The sequence below is a fragment of the Vanessa cardui genome, chromosome 30, assembly GCF_905220365.1.
Source record: "Vanessa cardui chromosome 30, ilVanCard2.1, whole genome shotgun sequence".
NCBI classification, from domain to species: domain Eukaryota; kingdom Metazoa; phylum Arthropoda; class Insecta; order Lepidoptera; family Nymphalidae; genus Vanessa; species Vanessa cardui.
In genome coordinates, this window is record NC_061152.1 from 5862726 (window position 1) to 5884499 (window position 21774).

At 35.1% G+C, this 21774-nt stretch overlaps 2 protein-coding genes across 3 annotated transcripts; both read left to right on the forward strand.

Moving 5' to 3' along the window:
- Positions 1-7559: 7559 nt before the first annotated feature.
- LOC124542240 (myosin heavy chain, skeletal muscle-like) lies at positions 7560-9986 on the forward strand. Of its 2 annotated transcripts, XM_047120189.1 has the most exons (3): positions 7560-7694; positions 8181-9230; positions 9399-9986. In XM_047120189.1, exons 1-3 carry the CDS (start codon positions 7679-7681, stop codon positions 9914-9916), a joined length of 1584 nt encoding a protein of 527 aa, XP_046976145.1. In that variant the 5' UTR covers positions 7560-7678; the 3' UTR covers positions 9917-9986. The 2 variants fall into 2 exon arrangements, with proteins under 2 accessions (XP_046976145.1, XP_046976144.1); XM_047120188.1 differs by having other exon boundaries at positions 8181-9986.
- Positions 9987-17327: 7341 nt separating this feature from the next.
- Positions 17328-21271, forward strand: LOC124542317 (collagenase-like). The gene is made up of 5 exons (XM_047120283.1): positions 17328-17548; positions 18630-18897; positions 19490-19588; positions 20177-20373; positions 21113-21271. Exons 1-5 carry the CDS (start codon positions 17351-17353, stop codon positions 21215-21217), a joined length of 867 nt encoding a protein of 288 aa, XP_046976239.1. The 5' UTR covers positions 17328-17350; the 3' UTR covers positions 21218-21271.
- Positions 21272-21774: the final 503 nt, after the last annotated feature.

A 21774-nucleotide genomic window follows, 5' to 3' on the forward strand; every position in this document is an offset into this window, starting at 1 on the left:
CGTCTCCCCACCCCTCGCCCCCCCGCCACCCCTCGCCCCGCCACGCGCGCTCCTCCGGCACCCCACCTCCACCGCCACCGAGGAACATAAGACGGTAAGCCCAAATTCAACGAGAGTTACGCCCTTTCAACTGTTTCTAGTTTTCTTCTAAAGGAGACTGCCAAGTGTAAGTTTTTAAAAGCAGATGCTCAATGGAACAGTTCGGAAGTGTCCAATTTGCATTGCATTCTTAATGTTTTTGCGCATTTTTTTTACAATTACCCTCTGTCCACTATTGGGACATGATTTTGGGACATGATTTTTATATTCGAAGATTGCAAAGGTTCACGCGCTTAATAAAACAACTTGTTCGTAAGAGACCAGAACGGAAAATATTTTATTTTAACTAAAAAATTAGGAGGATTAAGAATGAGTGAATGATTGATATGACTGGTTGAATGACTGGTTGAATGACTGTTTGAATAGCTGGTTGAATGACTGGTTGAATGGCTGGTTGAATGGGCGTTGGGTGGGAGTGCTGCGGGCTCCTGCCAATAGGTGGCGGTAGGCGGCGCCGACACCCTCGTTTGATTAAACAAAACCGCATCAAAACCGTTGCGTAATTTGAAAGATCTTAGCATACATAGGGAAAGGCAGCGGTGAACGACTTTGTTTTATACTACGAGTATGTAATGATGAGATACGATATTTGACAGACAAGACTCGTCAGCCAGTTCATCGCAGAGTCCGCCAGCGGTTCCGGTACGAATGTCGATGACAGTAAGTTATAAAATAAGACAAAATATTAACGATGATTTCAGTCAAATTTTATATACCATAAATCGAAATTCTCCGAAGATTAGCCGATGATTGCCGATTATGAAGTTCCAATCCTTGATTACAACACATCACTAAAATGTCCATATTGATGGCCAAAGATCTGAGATAGCCGCGTGGTTACAACGCGTACATCTTAACCGATGATTGCGGGTTCAAACTCAGGCAAGCACTACTCAATGTTCATGTGTTTAATTTCTGCTTAAAATCGGATCGTGCTCGACGGTGAAGGAAAACATCGTGAGAAAACCTGCATGTGTCGAATTTCTCACCAACTCGTATTGGAACAGCGTGTTGGAATATGTTCCAAATATTCTCCTCAAAGGAAGAGGAGGCCTTAGCCTAGCAGCGGGAAATTATCGGGCTGTTTTTTTTGTCAATCCGTTCGTAAAAATAAATAATATGATTATAACATTCGCAGGTGACGGAGAACACGGCGAGGAAGACGAAGAGAAAAACAAATAAGACGCCTCGATGAGATGACGTTTAGTGCTTTGGATGCTGGGAACAAAAATCTTATGCTTGATTATTAAGTACTTAAAAATATCTAGATATTAAACCGATCTAAATTAACATTCAATTACAAATTGTATAACCTAAAAGAGGCGTTTAGTTAAACAGTGCTGTCTTCTTCTGGCGAATCTTAAATCGTTTATGTCAGAAAGAGACATCAATGTTTAAAGCAATTGGAGATTTCGTAATCATTCCCTTTTTGTTCGTAAACTATCAGAAGTATTTTTCAATGACATGATCATATTAAACGCAATAATATGAGAAAGTTCTGCACATTGCAACAATATTAACGTAAATGCATATCGTGATGCCTGAAGTCCTGAACAAACCTGTGACACTTACGTTTGTAAACAGGTAACAGGGGTTGTAAGTGTGCGTGGTATAATCGCTAATCAGTAAATTTTAACTAAGTAAATGAACTGACGGTAAATATACCACAATTGGACTGAGGCCTCCTTATTGAGGAGTTTTGAGTTGAGTACATCTCGCTGCCCCAACGCCTTTAAACTAAAAAATCGACAGGCGTCTATAGAGGATAGTAATTAATAGATACCAATTTTAAAGCGACTTATAAACGTACGATAACATATGTATTTACGTCCTTAGACCATTAGACACGATTGTGATGGGTTTCAGTAAAAATTCGCAAAATTTAAACTAATCTATATTCATAAAATTTATACCAAAAGAAAAGGCACGTTTTTCTGAAGTATTTTGGTATGCAAGTGCGTTTCCAGTTTCACTCGCTTTACGTACAAGAGTGATTTTCGTGTTCTCTTAAATTCTATTTAAATACAAATGGCATGATACCATTAATCCAGCTCCTCAGAAGAAACTAGCGTACACAATTTGTAATTAAATGGACTAGGTTTATGATATTGCAACTTATTGGTTACATGCAAAACTATTTCGGTAAGCAAGTATTATCCGCAGTAAAAATGGGCTTGGGTTTAGCATTGTTGGAGAAACCAAGTGTTTGTGTATGGAACGAGTTTGGCCCCTGATTACGACAATGCGTTTTTTGCTGTTTTTTTGGTATTTTTATCTAGAAGGCTTAGATTGTTATCGCCGATTGTTATCCATGTCTCAATATGGTCGTTCCTGTCTTGCCCATTGAGTGCTTTTTAAGATGATACAAAGTATCCTCTGTGCTTTTGTGTTTTATGGATCTTTTATCAGGTTTTAGGTCAGAAAACCCTTTGGCCTTCCATGGAAACCAAGCTACAAGATTTCTCCTTGCAAGAACTGATCAATCATTTCGATGGTCTATTCTTTATTTTTCTAATTTAGGTAATACTGGGGTTCAAAAAGTAGTATAAAGTGTCTAACGTACAAAAATAACAGACGCTTTTATATTTTGGATTTTAATATAATTTCTACGAGCTGTGCCCACGATTTCGCGCCTTGGAATTTAACAAAAAACTTATGGTTGTAGCCGAAGTTACTCCTTATCACATCAGCTGCCTGCCAGTGAAAGTCTCGTCAAAATCGTTTCAGTCGTTCCATACATTAGCCGGAACAAGACAGATGGACAATCATTGAAAAATGTAATGTACCGATTATTTTATTATTACAAATAGACACAACTTTTATTATATATATATACCAATCGCGGCTATCAAACTATGATCGAGTCAGTTAAGTCAGTAGCATTATTTCAAGTCAATAAATTGCAATGTCATGAAAATAATTAATAAAGTTCTTCTTATCTTCAAAGTCTATTAGAATTAATATCATATATTTGCATGAGAGTAAAAGTTGAATCAAAATAGTTTTAATATTTCCAGAAAAATCGGTCCAAATCGATGGTACTTACATTATAATGTAGATTTAGAAAAGAAATTATGTATATCGACGTCAGTCGGGAGTCAGAAGGTATCCATTAAAGTTATTACGAATCTCGTGATCGTCTATTCTAGTTGAAGGAGGAAACATAGATTTACATACATCATATGTATTATCTAGCGACCTACCACCACGGGTTCAATACTGATACTAAATATACTACAGAATTTGTTTATTAACGACATCACATTAGAAACATCTAAAATAATCAGTGTTTCTGTATTATATTGTGCATGTATTATGTACAAAAAACTTTTCTCTCGAATCACTCTATTTAAAAAAACGCATCAAAATCCGTTGTGTAATTTTAAAGATCTAAGCATACATAGGGACAGACAGCGCTAAGCGACTTTGTCTTATACTATGTAAAGATGCAACTATTCCAATTTCATGAAACTTTTACATTTATAATATTAATATCGAAACAATCGATTTGCAATACGAATTGATGCGATAGGTCGAGATTACGACCAATGATATTGCTTAAATTCAAGGTCAAAGTTGAAAGTCCTCTTCTGATTGGAATAGATTATAGTTAACCCTCGTTTACGGAAAGAATACGTTAATGACAAATTAACAATGAAAATATTAATATTCGTAATTTAATCGATTAACGAATAATAATTAAAATCGATACCCTTATTTCTATTCCCAATAGTCTTGTTGTGTTGAGTGATCCAGTGTAACAAGCAAATTGATATCGTAGTTCCCAGTTGGCTGTGATTGATGTAAGGCATGGTTATTATCTCATAAAGTACCAATGATCGTGACGTCATCAGTTTGACTATTAGTACGACACAACTCAGATGTAGCATCGGCGAAATTCGTAAAGCAATTTGTCGCGTCGATTTACATGCACTTGCTTTATTGGGTTAAACTCAAGCGAGAATCTATAACGACGAATATATCGTCGAATAGCCAATAGGGAGCTATTTCTATTGGTTGTGTGTTGTGTAAATCGACAATAATTGTTTTTATTAAATTTGCCGATGCTACACAGATGTTGTGTCGTACTATACCCTGTCTAATAGACAGTACCAGGAATGCGTTTTCTTAGTAGCTCATATTCAATAATGTTCATTTTTTGCACGTATTCGAAGATAAGCTTCTAAAATGAAAACCGAATAGACATCGAACGATAACTTTCCTCTACGACATAGTACGCCAAATCAAACTCTTTAGCTAAGCCGAATTTATTGTTACCACTCAATCTAATCTTCCTTAAGTAGAGATGAAATATAGAATATTTTATTTGATATAAAATTAGTAATTACTGTAAAGGGCTATTCATAATGTAGAGGAGAGGGCTTTACCCAATCAGCCATTTTACATTTTGTCCTCCCTGGTAAGAGGGAAAAAGAATTATATTACTTTACCAGCGACCCAGTACGTGTGCAATGCTGATACTAAATAAACTACAGAATATAACGTTCACAGCTTTTTAAAGTAAACAATAGTGTAGTACATTATTTTGAGCTATCTCGTAGAGAATTACAGTGTTTGCAATGAACGCAAAATAACGTGTGTATTTATGACATCACATAAGAAATCTCTAAAATTACTAGTGTTTCGCTACTATGTTGTGTATGTATTATACATTTAAACCTTCCTCTTGAATTAATCTGTCCATTAAGAATAAAAACGCATCAGAATCCGTTGTGTAACTTTAAAGATCTAAGCATACATAGGGACAGACAGTACAGTATATATTTTTTTACTATGTAAAGATATGTTATATATATATATATATATATATATATATATATATATATATATATATATATATATATATACTCTTGAATCACTCTATCTATTAATAAATAAAAATTTTAACTAAAAGAAAAACCGACTTCAAACAAAACACTATTTTAAAACAAATAAAAATGCACTAAAAAGTAATAATAATAATTGCATATTTAACATATTTTTTAAAGTCCTCCTAAGTAAAATGAAATGAAAAATATTAGACTACTTAAAAGTCTATTTACGATTATATAATGTAGTTATGGTTATTGTTATATGCGTACATTTAAAGATCTGAGCGTACACAGTGACAGTCGGAAAACGGGAAGCAATTTTGTTTTATTCTATGTAGTGACTAATAATTATGAATAGCCCTTTATCAAATAATCTATCGCTAAAATATTTTCGAATTTTCAACAATAATTAGGACTAATTAGTATTATTAATTTAAATAAAAATTAAGAACTAAAGAAACAATTATTAATTAGTTATTAATTTAAATTATTTACACTTTTAATCTATCAGTATTTCTTGTCAATTCTCTGATAATTAGATATATAATAACGCGTGCCAATATAATAATTAAGAATATATTTATACACGAGGGAGGTGTGTATGAAATTGTAACATTTTTGCTAACCGTACTCGTGAAATATTTAATTTATTTTGTGTTTATTGCGCACAATTGTTACTATAAATTATTAGAAAGTCTTTGAAGGCTCAAATACCGAAGCCTTGTGCTCTTGTTGTGACTAGTTCTAACACAAATATTAAGCCGTAATGGACGGATGAATACGAATAATAATATTACATTGATACTATTAATAAAAAAGTACGGTTAGCAAAAATAGTTTGAATATTATTTATTTATAAATAAACTTGCTGGAATAATGTTGAAAGATTAAATAATATTGTTATGATATTATTGTTGTTTTTGTGTTATAAAAAATGAAATATATCATTATAACTGTAGATTTCAACAACAATCAATGTTGACGCCAATCACAACAACAATATCGATATTTATGAGATGTAAGAAAATGTTGTTTATTAATAATTGTGTTTATGTAAGACAGTGGCTCTCAAATTGTGGCCCGTGGAATACAGCTGTTGAAGATACTCTAAGTGTTTCAAAGTTTAAAAAAATGACAAAAAAATCGTGTCTGTTGTATGCCCCCTTAAATATTTATTTAATTCCTTTTTTATTGTATGTGTTATGTCGCATATATAGATCGTCTGTGAACATTTTAGCTGTCCATTTATTACGGTTTATGACATACAGCCTGGTGACAGATGGACAGACAGCGTCTTAGTAATAGGAAAATTAAAAAATTACATAGTATTATGAATTATTTCATAAAAATTTTACTTGAACGCAAGATTGTTCTACAGTCGTGATGTGATTTGATTATTATTTTTCTTCAATTATAAATTTAATTATGCATATTATTCGTCTCATTATTTTTGTCATTAAATTATTAGACTCCTAAAGGTGATCCCTTACACCGCGCCACTCAATGACGATTTTAACAAATGTAATTTTACAATATATTTTTAGCTAAGTTAAAGCATATTTTTTTGGACTGTCAATTGGAATACAACAACACCAGGCACACCGGTCAGTATTCAACAAGACATCAAAGGCTAGTGTTCCTCGACTGCAGAAGTTTAAGAACCACTTGCTCGTGATAAGGTCTTCGACTCTGTCTTATTCATTCAATTGTATTTATAATATTCTTGTACAATTAATTATAATATTCATAAGTATGTGATAATTATTATAAATTCTATTTACTTAAATAAATCTTCTATTTCAAGTTGACTCACTACTCTGTGTTTTATTGAAAAACCAGCTGCACCCGCGACTTCTGAGTTATTATTGTAGCCTAAGTAACTCCCAATTACATACGCTATCTGCCAGTTAAAGTTCCGTCAAAATCGGTTCAGCCGGTCCAGAGGTTAGCCCGATCAAATATACAAACAAAAATTGAAAAAAATGTTATTTTGGTATATATACCGTATACACATACAAATCACTCGTTGTATTTGTAAATGATGAAAAAAGTAACTACTGTGTTTCTTGCCGGTGGTAGCTTTACTTAATACAGTTGTTAAAAATGACGACTCAAATGTTTTATTTATTTATTTTTAGTTCACTAGCTGTTTCTAATATTGAAGTCTGTTTTTTTTTAATGAATTATTTATTTCTATTATTACTATTCTGGTTTGAAGTATGACTACAGATACAAGGAGCATAACTTTACATAACACCCCAAAGATGATGACCACATGTATCCCTTTTTTCAGTCTCCCTTGATAATCTATACATATAATAAAATCGGAGTGTCTGTTTGTCAACACGGTACATATACCAAAATAACATTTTTTACAATTTTTGTGTGTCTGTCTATTTGTTCCGGTTAATCTCTGGAACGGCTGGAACGATTTTGACGGGACTTTCACTGGCTGATAACTGATATAATAAGGAATAACTTAGGCTACAATATTATTAATTTTTTGTTAAATTTAAACGCGTACAAGGTCGCGGACACAGTTTGTATTAGAATGAAAAACCCCTAATCAAATGAACTGCAAAAAGATTTGCAAGTTTGTCACGGATTTTGATAATTCGTGTTAATTTTGAACGCGTTGATTAACACTTAATGAAAGGTTTAATCGCGAACCGATAGCAACCGTAATGAGTTACGGAGCGTTGATATAAGAGGCGCAGTTGGCCACTCGACACATTGGGCCAGTTGAAATGGAGCCATCTGTTGGTAAGTCATATATTACACTTAGAATGCACATTCATACATTTACTTGGTAGAAGGGCTTTGTGCAAGCCCGCCTGGGTAGGTACTACCCACTCATCAGATATTCTACCGCTAAACAACCGTACGCAGTATTGTTGTGTTCCGCTTTGATGGGTGAGTGCCAGTGTAGATACAGGCACAAGGGACATAGCATCTTAGTTCCCAAGGTTGGTGGCGCATTGACGATGTAAGGAATAGTTAATATTTCTTACAGCGTAATTATCTATGGGTGATGGTGACCATTTACCATCAGTTAGTCAGTAGCGCGGTAGCTGGGCATACACTCTTCTTCTCTTCTTCTTCTTTCTTCTTATCTTCCTCTGAAGACAAACTGACGGCTGCCTAAAAATTTCATTCAAATCGGTCCCATAGTTTTGGCGTGAAAGCGACATAGACAAAGTTACTTTCGCATTTATAATATTGGTCTGAATTAAAACTATGTTTTTACAGTTTTAGTGACATTGATCCTGCAAATAGCCTCAAGCCGATGTCGCAATATCGAATTTCTAAACGACGAGCTTAATATCGACCGAGATTTCCTACCGTCAAACATCCCCGGACACATTGCTTTCCCGAGTCCTCCTAATGATGATTTCTATCAGAATCTGGATCGGTTCAATGAACTGAAAAAGTTTCTCAAAGTTATACCTTACAAAGGAAAGGGAGATTTAAAAAACAAAACAATCCCTGGTGAACATGAAGACGATAAAGACTTTCCGATAGCTGTGATCATGGCCTCTAATTTAGACGAAAACTTGAGCGATAACCTAAATCCTGCTGATATAAATGATTATTTCACTAAAGTTATTGAAAATTCTTACAAACTTGATAAAACTATCGATGACAGAAGAAAAAAGGGTAAAACACATGCAGAACATGCTTTAGAAAATGATAATGAAAGGTTATTACAACATGAAGCTAAACTTCAATTTACTACAAACAGGCCAACACATGGAGAACAGACATTAGAAAATGACAATGAAAGGTTATTACAACATGAAGCTAAACTTCAATTTACTACAAACAGACCAACACATGCAGAACATGCTTTAGAAAATGACAATGAAAGGTTATTACAACATGAAGCTAAACTTCAATTTACTACAAACAGACCAACACATGCAGAACATGCCTTAGAAAATGACAGTGAAAGATTATTACACCATGAAGCTAAACTTCAATTTACTACAAACAGACCAACCCATGCAGAACATGCTTTAGAAAATGACAATGAAAGGTTATTACAACATGAAGCTAAACTTCAATTTACTACAAACAGACCAACACATGCAGAACATGCTTTAGAAAATGATAATGAAAGGTTATTACAACATGAAGCTAAACTTCAATTTACTACAAACAGACCAACCCATGCAGAACATGCTTTAGAAAATGACAATGAAAGGTTATTACAACATGAAGCTAAACTTCAATTTACTACAAACAGACCAACACATGCAGAACATGCTTTAGAAAATGATAATGAAAGGTTATTACAACATGAAGCTAAACTTCAATTTACTACAAACAGACCAACCCATGCAGAACATGCTTTAGAAAATGACAATGAAAGGTTATTACAACATGAAGCTAAACTTCAATTTACTACAAACAGACCAACACATGCAGAACATGCTTTAGAAAATGATAATGAAAGGTTATTACAACATGAAGCTAAACTGCAATTTAGTACAAGCAGATCAACAATTGATTTAAATGATAAAGTATTAGATCAAGAATCAACAGAACTTCTTAATGAAATGGATCTTAAAAAAACTTTAAATGAAGTAAAAAAAAAACCTAATACAAGTTCAAACACACAAACGCCCACGTTTACAAACAACGCAAGCTCTCAACACAGCCCCATACATATCGAAGATATATCGTCGATACAACACCTTCTTCCAACGACAGAAAAAAGTATAAATTTGAACAAAATTGATGCACATGACGATATAACATTACAAGAAGATGACATTTTGAATATGCATGACTTAATAAAATCAATACATGACTTAGATAAACTACAGTTTGAAAAATATGTCGAAGAGAATAACGATACTTTCAATAAAACGCTTGGCGTAAAGTCGCCGAAACATCAAAAGATTATAAGCTGTAAGGAATTCAATATTACTGACCATTTGACGGACCGCAACTATAACCTCAAATTCGTTTTTAATTTTTAAACGTGTAGTTTAATTGTCTGGTAATGAATTGATGATATATTTTTATTTTGATTAAAAAGCATATTCAACATAGAAGTTTTTATTTTTCAACTCTTGGAGTGGAGTATTACTGAATTTCCTGCTTTATTTTTTTATGCTATTTTTTGGTGGACGAGAATATGGGCCACCTGATGGTAAGTGGTCACCATCACCCATAGACAATGGCGCTGAAAGAAACATTAACCACTCCTTTCATCGCCAATGCGCCACAAACCTTGGGAACTAAGATGTTACGTTCCTTGTGCCTGTAGACTGACTCATTCACCCTTCAAATCGGAACACAATATTACTAAGTACTGTCGTTTGTCGTTATATGAGTCGAGAAGGCCCAGTGGTTAGAACGCGAGCATCTTAACCGATGATTGTGGGTGCAAACCCAGGCAAGCACCGCTGATTCATGTGCTTAATTTGTGTTTATAATTCATCTCGTGCTTTGCGGTGAAGGAAAACATCGTGAGGAAACCTGCATGTGACAAATTTCATAGAAATTCTGCCACATGAGCATTCCACCAACCCGCATTGGAACAGCGTGGTGGAATATGTTCCAAACCCTCTCCTCAAAAGGAGAGGAGGCCTTTAGCCCAGCAGTGGGATTTTACAAGCTGTTGTTGTGTTGTTGTCGTTTGGCAGTAGAATATCTGATGAGTGGAAGCCCTAGCACCAAGTTAATTTGTATTTAATTCAACTCGCGCTTGGTTAAGAATAGAAGAAGAATATCGAAATTAAAATTACATGCGTCGGATCATATACACAATCTGCATTTTTGATGTGATACATATCACGGTCTGACAAATGATATATCTGATCGTAAGCGATCGCTAATCTCCATAGACGTTGGTACTTATAAATACTAGTGACTCTGAGTTTCTTTCGCCGGTTCTTCTCAGGTCAGGGTGTTCCTTTTTCCGAACCGGTGGTAGTGTTTATTTGACAATCAATAAGTAAGTGTGATGCTTCTATATGGAATAAAGGAATTTGAGTTTGAATTTGACTCGTTCCGGCTTCGCACGGGTGCAATACTGATACTAAACATAGCACATAATTTGTTTATTCACGACATCACATTAGAAACTTCTAAAATATAATATTCAGTGTTTGTTTAATATATTGTCTATGTATTATATACAAAAACCTTCGCCTCGATTCACTCTATGTATCGAAAAAACTGCAACAAAATCCGTTACGTACTTTTAAATATGTAAGCATAGACATATACTTTGTTTTGTACTATGTAGTATTAAACAAAGTCACTAACCGCTCATGATGATGGAAAACTAAATCCTCCGTGGGTGACTAATAGGTTTTAATTTTTTATCCTTCATTGGGGTTCAAACTTGCTTGGTAATATACTTCATAAAAGTAAGATTCTTGGATGGACGGACGGACAGACTTACTTTACACTTTATATATATATGAATACCTACGTATGTACAGATAACGTCGTTAGTAATCAACCGTCTCGAAGATTAATTATACTAAGTATCAGTTGACGAATAATTTGTAATTATCTATTAATCTACATTACAATCAGTATTAGGACATTACAGCGTGACTTGATGTATTCTAAAACAAAATTAGCTTAAGTTATCCCATATTACATTAGCTTTCCCCAGTAAGTTTCTTCACAATCGATTCAGCCGTTTCAAAGATTACCCGGAACATAAGAGAGACAAAAATTGTTAAAAAGTAATATTTTGACATATGTATAGAAGATAAAAATACCTTAGAAAAGAATAAACCATAAAAACCCTTTTAAAGATTTCCAATGATGTTACATCATACCTTTGCATTTGATAAATAAAAATATAAATATTGGACAACATCACATACATCACTCTGATCCCAATATAAGTAAAGACGGCACCACAAACACCCAAATTCAAGACAACTTAGATAAAAAAAAATTATAACAAAAAGAAACACCGATTTCAAACAAAACTCTATTTTAAAATAACCAAATATGAACTAAAAAGTAATGGAGTCGGTCTCAGCCACGGGCATGCGCCTCAACAATCAAAAGGAAGAAGCGATGCGAGCCCCTTGATTGACCCAGTATATTATCGTATGAAAGGTAATTTGTAAAAAACAAATTTGTTAAAGTATTCTCGTATTGTTTTCAAAAGATCTACTATAGGGTTTTTTGGCTGACACCGACTCCAAATATAGCAATAATTATAACTAAATTATATAATCATAAATCGACTTTTAATTTAAGTAGTCTAATATTTTTCATTTCATTTTACTTAGGAGGACTCTAGAAAATATGTTAAATACCCAATTATTTTATAAAATTTTAGTGCATATTTATTTGTTTTAAAATAAAGTTTTGAAATCGGTTTTTCTTTTGTTAAAATTTCTATTTAATTTTTTATTTTAAGTGAAGCTGATGTAGACTAACTATTTTTTCTTAATATAGATAGATGGATAAATTAAGCGTGTAGTTTATATGAGTCAGAAACTACTTCGAGGACAATTTCAAAGCAAAAATAGGCTGTCGAAAATGCGGCTTTAATACATGCGGCATAAACTACAAGGTACCACCCTAACTGTTAGCCGTTTAGAAGTTTCATCACTATATTATTGATACACTATTTATACAATACTACATGTATTGTATCAATATAGTCATACAATTACTAAATGTTGGTATCTAACTACATAATAATTTGAATAGAACTTGGCTATTATAAGATCTCAAAACTGTTTACGATGCAAAGACTACAGCGAGAGGCTTGACATTTTTTTACATTTAATGTTTTTGGTGGGATCTCATTTATTTTTTGTAAGTGTTTATTTATTTCTTTTTTTTAAGGTGACCATGAAACACCTGAAGTCCAAGAAATTATGAAATTTCTTGGACTTCAGCTTCTGCTTTGCTTAGAACCCATTCTCAATCTCTATCTCTTTTGTTTCTTCTCTGAGGCACTGTTACTCCGAAGGTAGACAAGTCTGGGCGATATAAACTTCGGAGTCGATTATATTCAGCCATTGCTGTCTCCTGAGCCCGGGCGCGCATACAATATTTATCACTATACAATGGAGCTTAAAATTTAAAGAATTATAAACTTTATGTATTTATTTGTATTAATTATAGTCTATGTATTACATTTATATTATTCTTTTCTATTCTATGTATGTAATCCAATTGAATACATAAACAACGAACAAAGTTAACAATGCAGTCAAAATCCATACACAATGTTCTTGCCAAACCACAAATAAAAAATTGTTGTCTATGGTAAATTATTTTTTAATGTTTTTAAGATAGATCATTAGCCACAAATAAAGGAAAAAATTCCTTTATTTGTGGCTAATGATCTATCTTGATGCAAAATTTGAAGTTTCTAAGTCTGCTAGTAGTAAGTAAGTACCTTAGATTAGATTTAAACCCAGACGAGCACCACAAAATAAGTGCAGTGCCTAATTTATATTTATAATTCATCACGTGCTCGGCGGTGAAGGAAAACATCGTGAGGAAACCTGCGTGTGTCTAATTTAACCCACATTGGAACAGCGCATTGGAATATGTTCCAAACTTTCTCCTCCAGAGGAGGCATTCGCCCAGGAGTGGGAAATTTACAGGATGTTGTTGAAAAGAGAATATAGCTTATAAGTTTTTGGATACAATCATAATTGAAAGGTCACAAATACATCGAGCATCAATTCTGAAATATTTTTAGTTGCACGTAATTTTTATCGTTAAATATCTGCAAAACCGTTCGAATGATAAAGCTTAACAGACAATATTAATCTGTTATCATACGGAACTGCTATCATATTTATCAGAATAATGATTGATATTTAATTGGAGAAAATCATTTCGCAATAATCTGTAGTATTTTTAATACGTCATACGTAAAATTTGTAATGATTGTATCTTAGATTAAGACATAATGCACCTTTAAACCTTTCACTTTTCAAGATCGGGTTTATATAAAACAACACCACGACTAAGCCCTTTTGTACTTTATAAATAAACATTTTAACAAACAGAAAAACCGACTTCACACAAAACACTATTTTAAAGCAAATAAATATGCACTAATAATAATAAAAATAATTACGTATTTAACATATTTTTTAGAGTCCTCCTACAACAACAGCCTGTAAATTCCCACTGCTGGGCTAAAGGCCTCCTGTCGCTTTGAGGAGAAGGTTTGGAACATATTCCACCACGCTGTTCCAATGCGGGTTGGTGGAACCAATGCGGGAGTCCTCCTAAGTAAAATGAAATGGAAAATATTAGACTACTTAAAATTTGATTTACGATTATATAACGCAGTTATACTTATTGTTATGTTTGGAGCCGGTACCGGCAGCTAGTTGATTATAATACTCGACTATGACAATTACATGAACATAACCACGTTATGGAAGGTGACTCAAATATCCAAATAACCCATAAATAAAAGATTCGGCCGAGTATCGCTAAGGAATTGTTCCGTTCCCTTCCGTTCCGTTACTTTGTCATGGATCCTATGCTCAGAACCTTACCAAACTTTCACCAAACTACCCTTGAAGTATATCCTTTATAATAAAAAAGAATCATCAAAATTGGTTAGTGCAATTTTGAGTTATTAACCTATTTATCGCGCACATATATAATGATGACTTATCAGAATCGGTCTACCCACTTAAAAGTTATGAGGTAACAAACATAAAAAAATATATATAGACGAATTGATAACCTCCTCCTTTTTGAAGTCGGTTGAAAATCATAGATACAGGTTTGTTATTTAATAGAATATTCATTGATGGCGAAACCACCACAATACTTGTATGAGACGAGATGTCCCAGTGGTTAGACCTCGTGCATCTTAACCGATGATCGCAGTTTCAAACCTAAGCAAGAACTATCGAGTATTCATGTGCTTAATTTGTATTTATAATTCATCTCGTGCTCGGCGGTGAACTGAATCATCGCGAGAAAGCTTGCATGTGTCTAATATCAAAGAAATCTGCCACATGTGTATTCAATCATTCCGCATTGGAACAGTATGGTGGAATATATTCCAAATCTTCTCCTCAAAGGAAGGAGGCCTTAACCCAGCAGTGGGTAAATTCACAGGCTATTGTTGTTGTTGTAACCACCAAAATAAAAATGAGCGTTGTCAGTGATATACAGGATTTTGAGGATCTTTAGAGATAAGGTGTTATATAAAAAAGCGTGGAACTAATACCTGTTGACTTCCACGCAGGATATATTAATTTAAATAATTGTATTAACTAACATGACGATGTATTTTTAGACTAACTAACCACTGAGTTTCTTGCCGGTTCTTCTCGGTAGAATCTACTTTCCAAATCGGTGGTAGCTTCACTTAATTGTTAAATGACGATCCAAAAATGCTTGTAAAAGCCCACTTGAATAAAGTTTATTTTGATTTTGATTTTTTGATATCCCTTAAGCCCATAGCAGAATAAACCTTCAAATCGAAATATGAAAATAGTAAATACCAAGGATTACAGCTATCGGTATAAAATATGTTATGGGTGGTACATATCAAGATATGCTAACAAAAAACCCTACCACCAAATACATGCAGAAATAACCAGAAATGTTTGATACTATTTATAGATAAACAAATAGAAATAATTACATTAGTAGATAAGGCGTGTAACACAAGTCAATAATCTCTAAGGTTACACGTGAACTAGCTGCGCCCGCAACTTTTGTTGCGTTTGGTATTGTTCAGTTTGCTGATTTATTATAACTTATTTATATTCATTACAAAGTATATAAAACAAAGTCGCTTTCCGCTGTCTGTACGCTTAGATCTTTGAAATTGAGCGACGGATTTTGATGCGGTTTTTTTAATTGATAGATTGATTCAAGGTTTGTAAGTACGTAAGTAAGTTTGTGTAAGTTGTAAGTTGTAAGTACTTTATTTTACATGTATCAACATGTAAAATAAAGTAGGGTAGAGGAGTCTTTTTTTTATGTTATAGGTTGGCGGACAAACACATGGGCCACCTGATGGTAAGTGGTCACCATAACCCACAGACAATGATGCTGTAAGAAATATTAACAATTCCTTACGTTGTCAATGTGCCTGTAGTTACACTGGCTCACTCACCCTTCAAATCGGAACACAACAATACTGAGTACTGTTATTTGCCGGTAGGATAACTGATGTAGGTGGTACCTACCCAGACGGGCTTGCACATAGCCCTACCACCAAGTAAGGTTTCTTCCTCGTGTATCACTCTATCTATTAAAAAAAACCTCATCAAAATCCGTTGCATGCATACGGACAGACAGCTGTAAGCGACTTTGTTTTGTACTATGTAGTGATGATGAAATGAAATAATAACAATATTATCACGTCAGCCTGGCGTGTAACTCGGGAACTTACAATTACATCGTTACGCACCTACAAATAATGTTTTCTAAATAAATCTAAATAATAACAATTATCAATATTACACGGCACGATCTCATTATCTGCTAATTAACTGATAAACGAAATTTTATTAATCTTCCAAGTATTTTATCCAATATTAATATATATATATAATATTAATGATTATTGCGGAACCCGATTGGGGGGGTAATTCGGGGAAACGACTCGAATATCGGGCGTCAATTAAGTAATCAATCCAAAAATGCTCTATTCAAATATGCTTTTAGAAGCACTTTTGAATCTTTATTTAACAACTATTTATAGTGAAGCCACTACCGGTTCGAAAAGTAGATTCTACAGAGAAGAACCGGCAAGATACATCCTAACGGCAAACGTCGCGACGTTCTGATATGCCATTGAGTCTGTCAGCATCACCATTCACTGATCAACAATCCCTTTTTTAAATTTCTAGCAAGGCATCTGCAATCCCTGCCGTGTTGCAGAAGTCCATGGAAGATGGTCACTTTTCAATAAATCACTATCGTAAACGTTAGAAAACGTTAATATTATAAATGTGAAGGTAATTCTGTCTGTCGGTCTTTCACGACCAAACCGCTGAACCGGAATCATGAAATTTGGTGTGTAACACTTGAACTTCACGGAAGGACATAGGTCACGTTTATTGCCTAACACATCACATCTAACTGCCTAAAACGCTAACGAAATCGCGGACAACGACCAATTATGTCATAAAAAGATTCATCAAAATTACCCGGAATCATATCGCGGCACGCTATTCACAGCCGATTTCCGCTGCCGTGGCTAAACGCAAGGAAGATCAGTGAATTACTAAATTCCAAAGTTTGTTGGGTGTGGCAAAAATTATTAGTTTGTACCCAGGAGCTTGGTATTTACGTCCTTTTAGCTATTAACTAGACCAATGATGCAGTCCGATCGCATTATCACACGGAACCCTAATCTGCAAATAAACCCAGATTAGAAGTCAATCATATAAAAACTGTGACACCAGTACCGAGCGTCACTCATCACCATGAAACTGTTCCTACTCGTCGCCGGTCTCGCTCTAGTCAGCGCCAGGACTCCTTTCGAGCCCATCTCCGTAAATTACCATGAAGACATTGGTATTCCGGAGGCGGCTAGAATAAAGAAGGCAGAGGAAGCGCAGGACTTCGATGGCAGCAGGATCGTAGGAGGTCAACTGGCAAGTCTCGGCGCTCATCCTCATGCAGTAAGTATACATCTCTGCTTCTTAACTTACATGAAACATCATTTTAAAATTTACAAATATATATAAAGTAAGTGGCTTAGTGGTTAGAACGCGTGCATCTTAACCGATGATTTCGGGTTCAACCCCAGGCAAGCACCACTATATATTATATATATAATTTGTGTCTATAATTCATCTCATGCTCGGCGGTGAAGGAAACTGTCGTAAGAAAACCTGTATGTGTCAAATTCCATATAAATTCTGTCACATGTGCATTCCAACAACCCGCATTGGAACAGCGTGGTGAAATATGTTCCAAACCCTCACCGTAATGGAAGAGGAGGCTGTAGGCCAGCAGTGGGAAATTTACAGGCTGTTACTATACTTTACTTTACTATAAAGTGATATTGCATTTACATACTAATCTAGACGAAATGGGCGCTGACACAACAGTTAGTGATCGCCATTGCCCATAGACCTCGGTACTGAAAGAGATATTAATAACTAGCTGTTTCCGCGATGACTGTGACTTATTCCGCGTTTAAATTTAACTAAACAAGTTATTCTTGTAACCGAATTTACTCCTTATTAAAATTAGCCGGAATAAAGAGACAGACAAATAAAAAATTTGTAAAATATTTATTATTGTGATACATACACCTTGTATACATACGCATTAAGTTAAAAGTGTTTAATTTAGTATTACAAACAGACACTACAATTTTATAGTATGCTTATATTCTTCATGTCACAATTGCGCCATCAACCTTTTGAAATAAGATTTTGAGTCCTTTTTGCCTTGTCCCTTCAAACTCTTTGGCGGTAGTATTCTCCCAACAATGAGCGTGTGATGCCCAGAGTGACTTGCACAAAGCCCTACCAAAAGGTTAACCCTATCCCACCTCTGACTCCCTCGACTAGAAAACAGTTGATGATCTTCAAAGTGCTGAAGTGATAGCTTAATCAAAACCAAGAATTCTCGATCAAACTACCTCTTAAAATAACTTGTCCGATGGTTACATGGAGGCTAAATGTAATCATACCTTAGGAGCAATATTTGTTTTTGTGTTTGTGTAATATTATACACGCACTTTTTCCTCAGAGTGGCTTACTCATAAGCCTCACCACCGGCCAAACGTCAGTATGCGGTGCCTCTCTGCTGTCCAACACCCGTCTCGTCACAGCCGCTCACTGCTGGCGTGACAGGACCCACCAGGGCAGTCAGATGACGGTCATTCTCGGCGCCAACCGCCTCTTCTCCGGTGGTCACAGAGTCAACACCAATAATGTTCAAGTGCACGGGAGCTACAACGCTAACACCCTCAACAATGACGTAGCTGTCATCACCATCCCATGGGTCGGATACAACAGTGAGTGGTTTTAATAACCAATTATTTTCTAAGGAACTAATTGTGAAAACTTTGCCAAAAACGCCTTACCCTCAAATAAGACAAGTGCTTAAAATATGCCAGCTATTTTACATTTCGGTGATTGTATTTAGATTTGCTTCTAAGCTAAATTGAGAAACCTTTAACTACGTCTTTGGTCTAGGAGTCAGCCTTTGAGCTGAGATGGCCCAGTAGTTAGAACGCGTGCATCTTAACTAGTGATTGCGGGTTCAAACCCAGGCAAGCACGGCTGAATATTCTTAAAGGAATATGGGCTTAATTTATGTTTCAAATTCATCTCGTGCTCAGCGGTGAGGAAACCTGCGGAGTTTAATTTCATAGAAATTCTGTCACATGTGTGCACCAACCCGCATTGGAACATTGTAGTAGAATGTATTTCAAACCTTCTACTCAAAGGCCTTAGCCCTTAGCAGTGGGAAATTTACAGGCTGTTGTTGTTTGTTGGCCTAGTGCTAGATGTGAAAGTTTTCGGGTTTTCCTATTACGAAAATTTTGGTTTGGTTAGATTAGTGTGAAACGAGCTTGTTATTTATATTTAACACGTTTCTTACAGACAACATTCGTAACATCGCTCTTCCCAGCGGTCTGCTTTTGAACTTCAACTACGCTGGAGAACGCGCGGTGGCCGTCGGTTTCGGAAGGAGCTCCGACTGTAAGTACAACTACGTTCATGAAACACTCAATAATTGGAAGTACACTTGAGGAACGATTTCACTATATTAATATTACTTAACATCTGAGTAGGTCGCATCCACTCATCACGTATTCTACCACCAAACGGTAATACTTAGTAGAGTGAGTGAGTCATTGTAACTATAGACACAAAGGCCGTTACAGCTTAGCTCCAAGGTTCGGTCAGGTTAGTCGAACTGGTGATGTAATATCCTGACGAGACGATTTCTACTGTATGCCACGTAAAAGATCTTCATTCATTAAATAACGGCACCACAATGACTCAAATTTTTTGATTGTTGAATTAAATATCGAACTCAATTAACTCCATATATCTGATACAATTGCAAATGAATTAAATGCTATATATGAGATATTTTAATGTTCTGACCATACGAAGAATAAACATTTATTTAATACTGTAGTTATTATAAAATTAACAAACCAATAGTTTGTATAAAGTTTCATAGTTATGTTTCCCAAACATTGTAAATACGTTTGAGGAGCGATATTGTCTTGTAACTGACAATTGTGATATCAATGCTTGACAGTGACAAATTACTTACAGCTGCAGCTGGAAACAACAACCAGGACCTCCGCCAGGTGACCCTGACTGTCATCCAGAACTTCGAGTGCGCGAACATCTACGGCATGCAATCCGTCATCGGCAGCACCCTCTGCACCAGCGGCCAGGGTCGCGTCGGTGTCTGCTCCGGTGATTCCGGCGGCCCTCTGGCTTTCACCTTCAGCGGTGTCAGATATCTGGTAAATGTTTATCTGTCTTATATTACTCTAACTTGGTTTACCAAGCTCTGATCATCACCATCATTATAATCATTACATAGTATAAAACGTCACATACCTGTCTCTCCCTATGTATGCTTAGATCTTTAAAATTACGCAACGGATTTTGATGCGGTTTTTTTAATAGATAGATTGATTCAAAAGGAAACTTGATTTGTATAATACATGTACAATATATACCAGAAACAATGATAATTTTAGACGTTTTAAAGTGATGTCTAAAAAAATGAACACATTTTTTGCGTTTACATTGCAAACCCTAGGAGAAAGATAAAAAAAATAACAGTATTGTGCACATTATAACGGTCAAAACAGTCAGTCAGAAATTCTGTAGTAAAGTAGCATTGCATTTGACCCGCCTTGACTAATTTACAAACGGGCAAATACAAAACACTTGGCACACCGTCGCCTCTATTTTGAAAAGATTTCTTTCCTTAATCTATCCATTATCTTTATATAGTAGTATAAGTGTGAGATGGCCTAGTGGTTAGAACGCGTGCATCTTAACCGTTGATTACTGGTTCAAAACCAAAGCCATGTGCTTCATTCATCTCGTGTTTGGTGCATGTATCAAGTCTTTATAAATTTGGAATATGTTCCAAACGTTCTCCTCAAAGGGAGAAGAGGCAGTAGGAAATTCTCAGGCTGTTGTTGTTGTTTGTTGTATAGTAGTTTGTACAATGGTATCTTTCGTTTCCAGATCGGTGTTACGTCATTCGTGTCGGCGCGTGGTTGCGAGGTCGGTCTGCCCGCTGGTTACGCGAGAGTCACCTCCTTCGCCAGCTGGATCAACGCCAGACTGTAGACATTTCACGCGTGAACACGGAATATATTGCAATAAATGACTGCCAAGCGATAATTATCTTTTTATTTCAAACAAAATGATTTCCCTTTAAGAAATAATAAATAAATGTGAGACAATATCACATACATTACTCTGATCCCAATGTAGGTAGCTAAAGCACTTGTGTTATGGAAAATCAAAAAAAAAAAAAATAATTAACCTCTTCTACTACGACTCGGTCGGGAATCGAGCCCGGATCCTCGGAGTGGGTACCCATGAAAACCGGTGCACACAACTCGTTTTAAAATAGTGTTTTGTTTGAAGTCGGTTTTTCTTTTTGTTAAAATTTTTATTTATAAAACAAATGAATATATCCTAAAAAGTAATAAAAATAATTGCGTATTCAACATATTTTTTAGAATCCTCCTAAGCAAAATGAAATGAAAAGACTACTTAAAAGTCAATTTACGATTATATAACGTATTACATATTTGGTTTACGGAAATATGATCATATATCCGAATTTCGCAAGAAGCTCAAGTGGCTCCCAATTCGCCTTCGCAGGAATACTCATATTC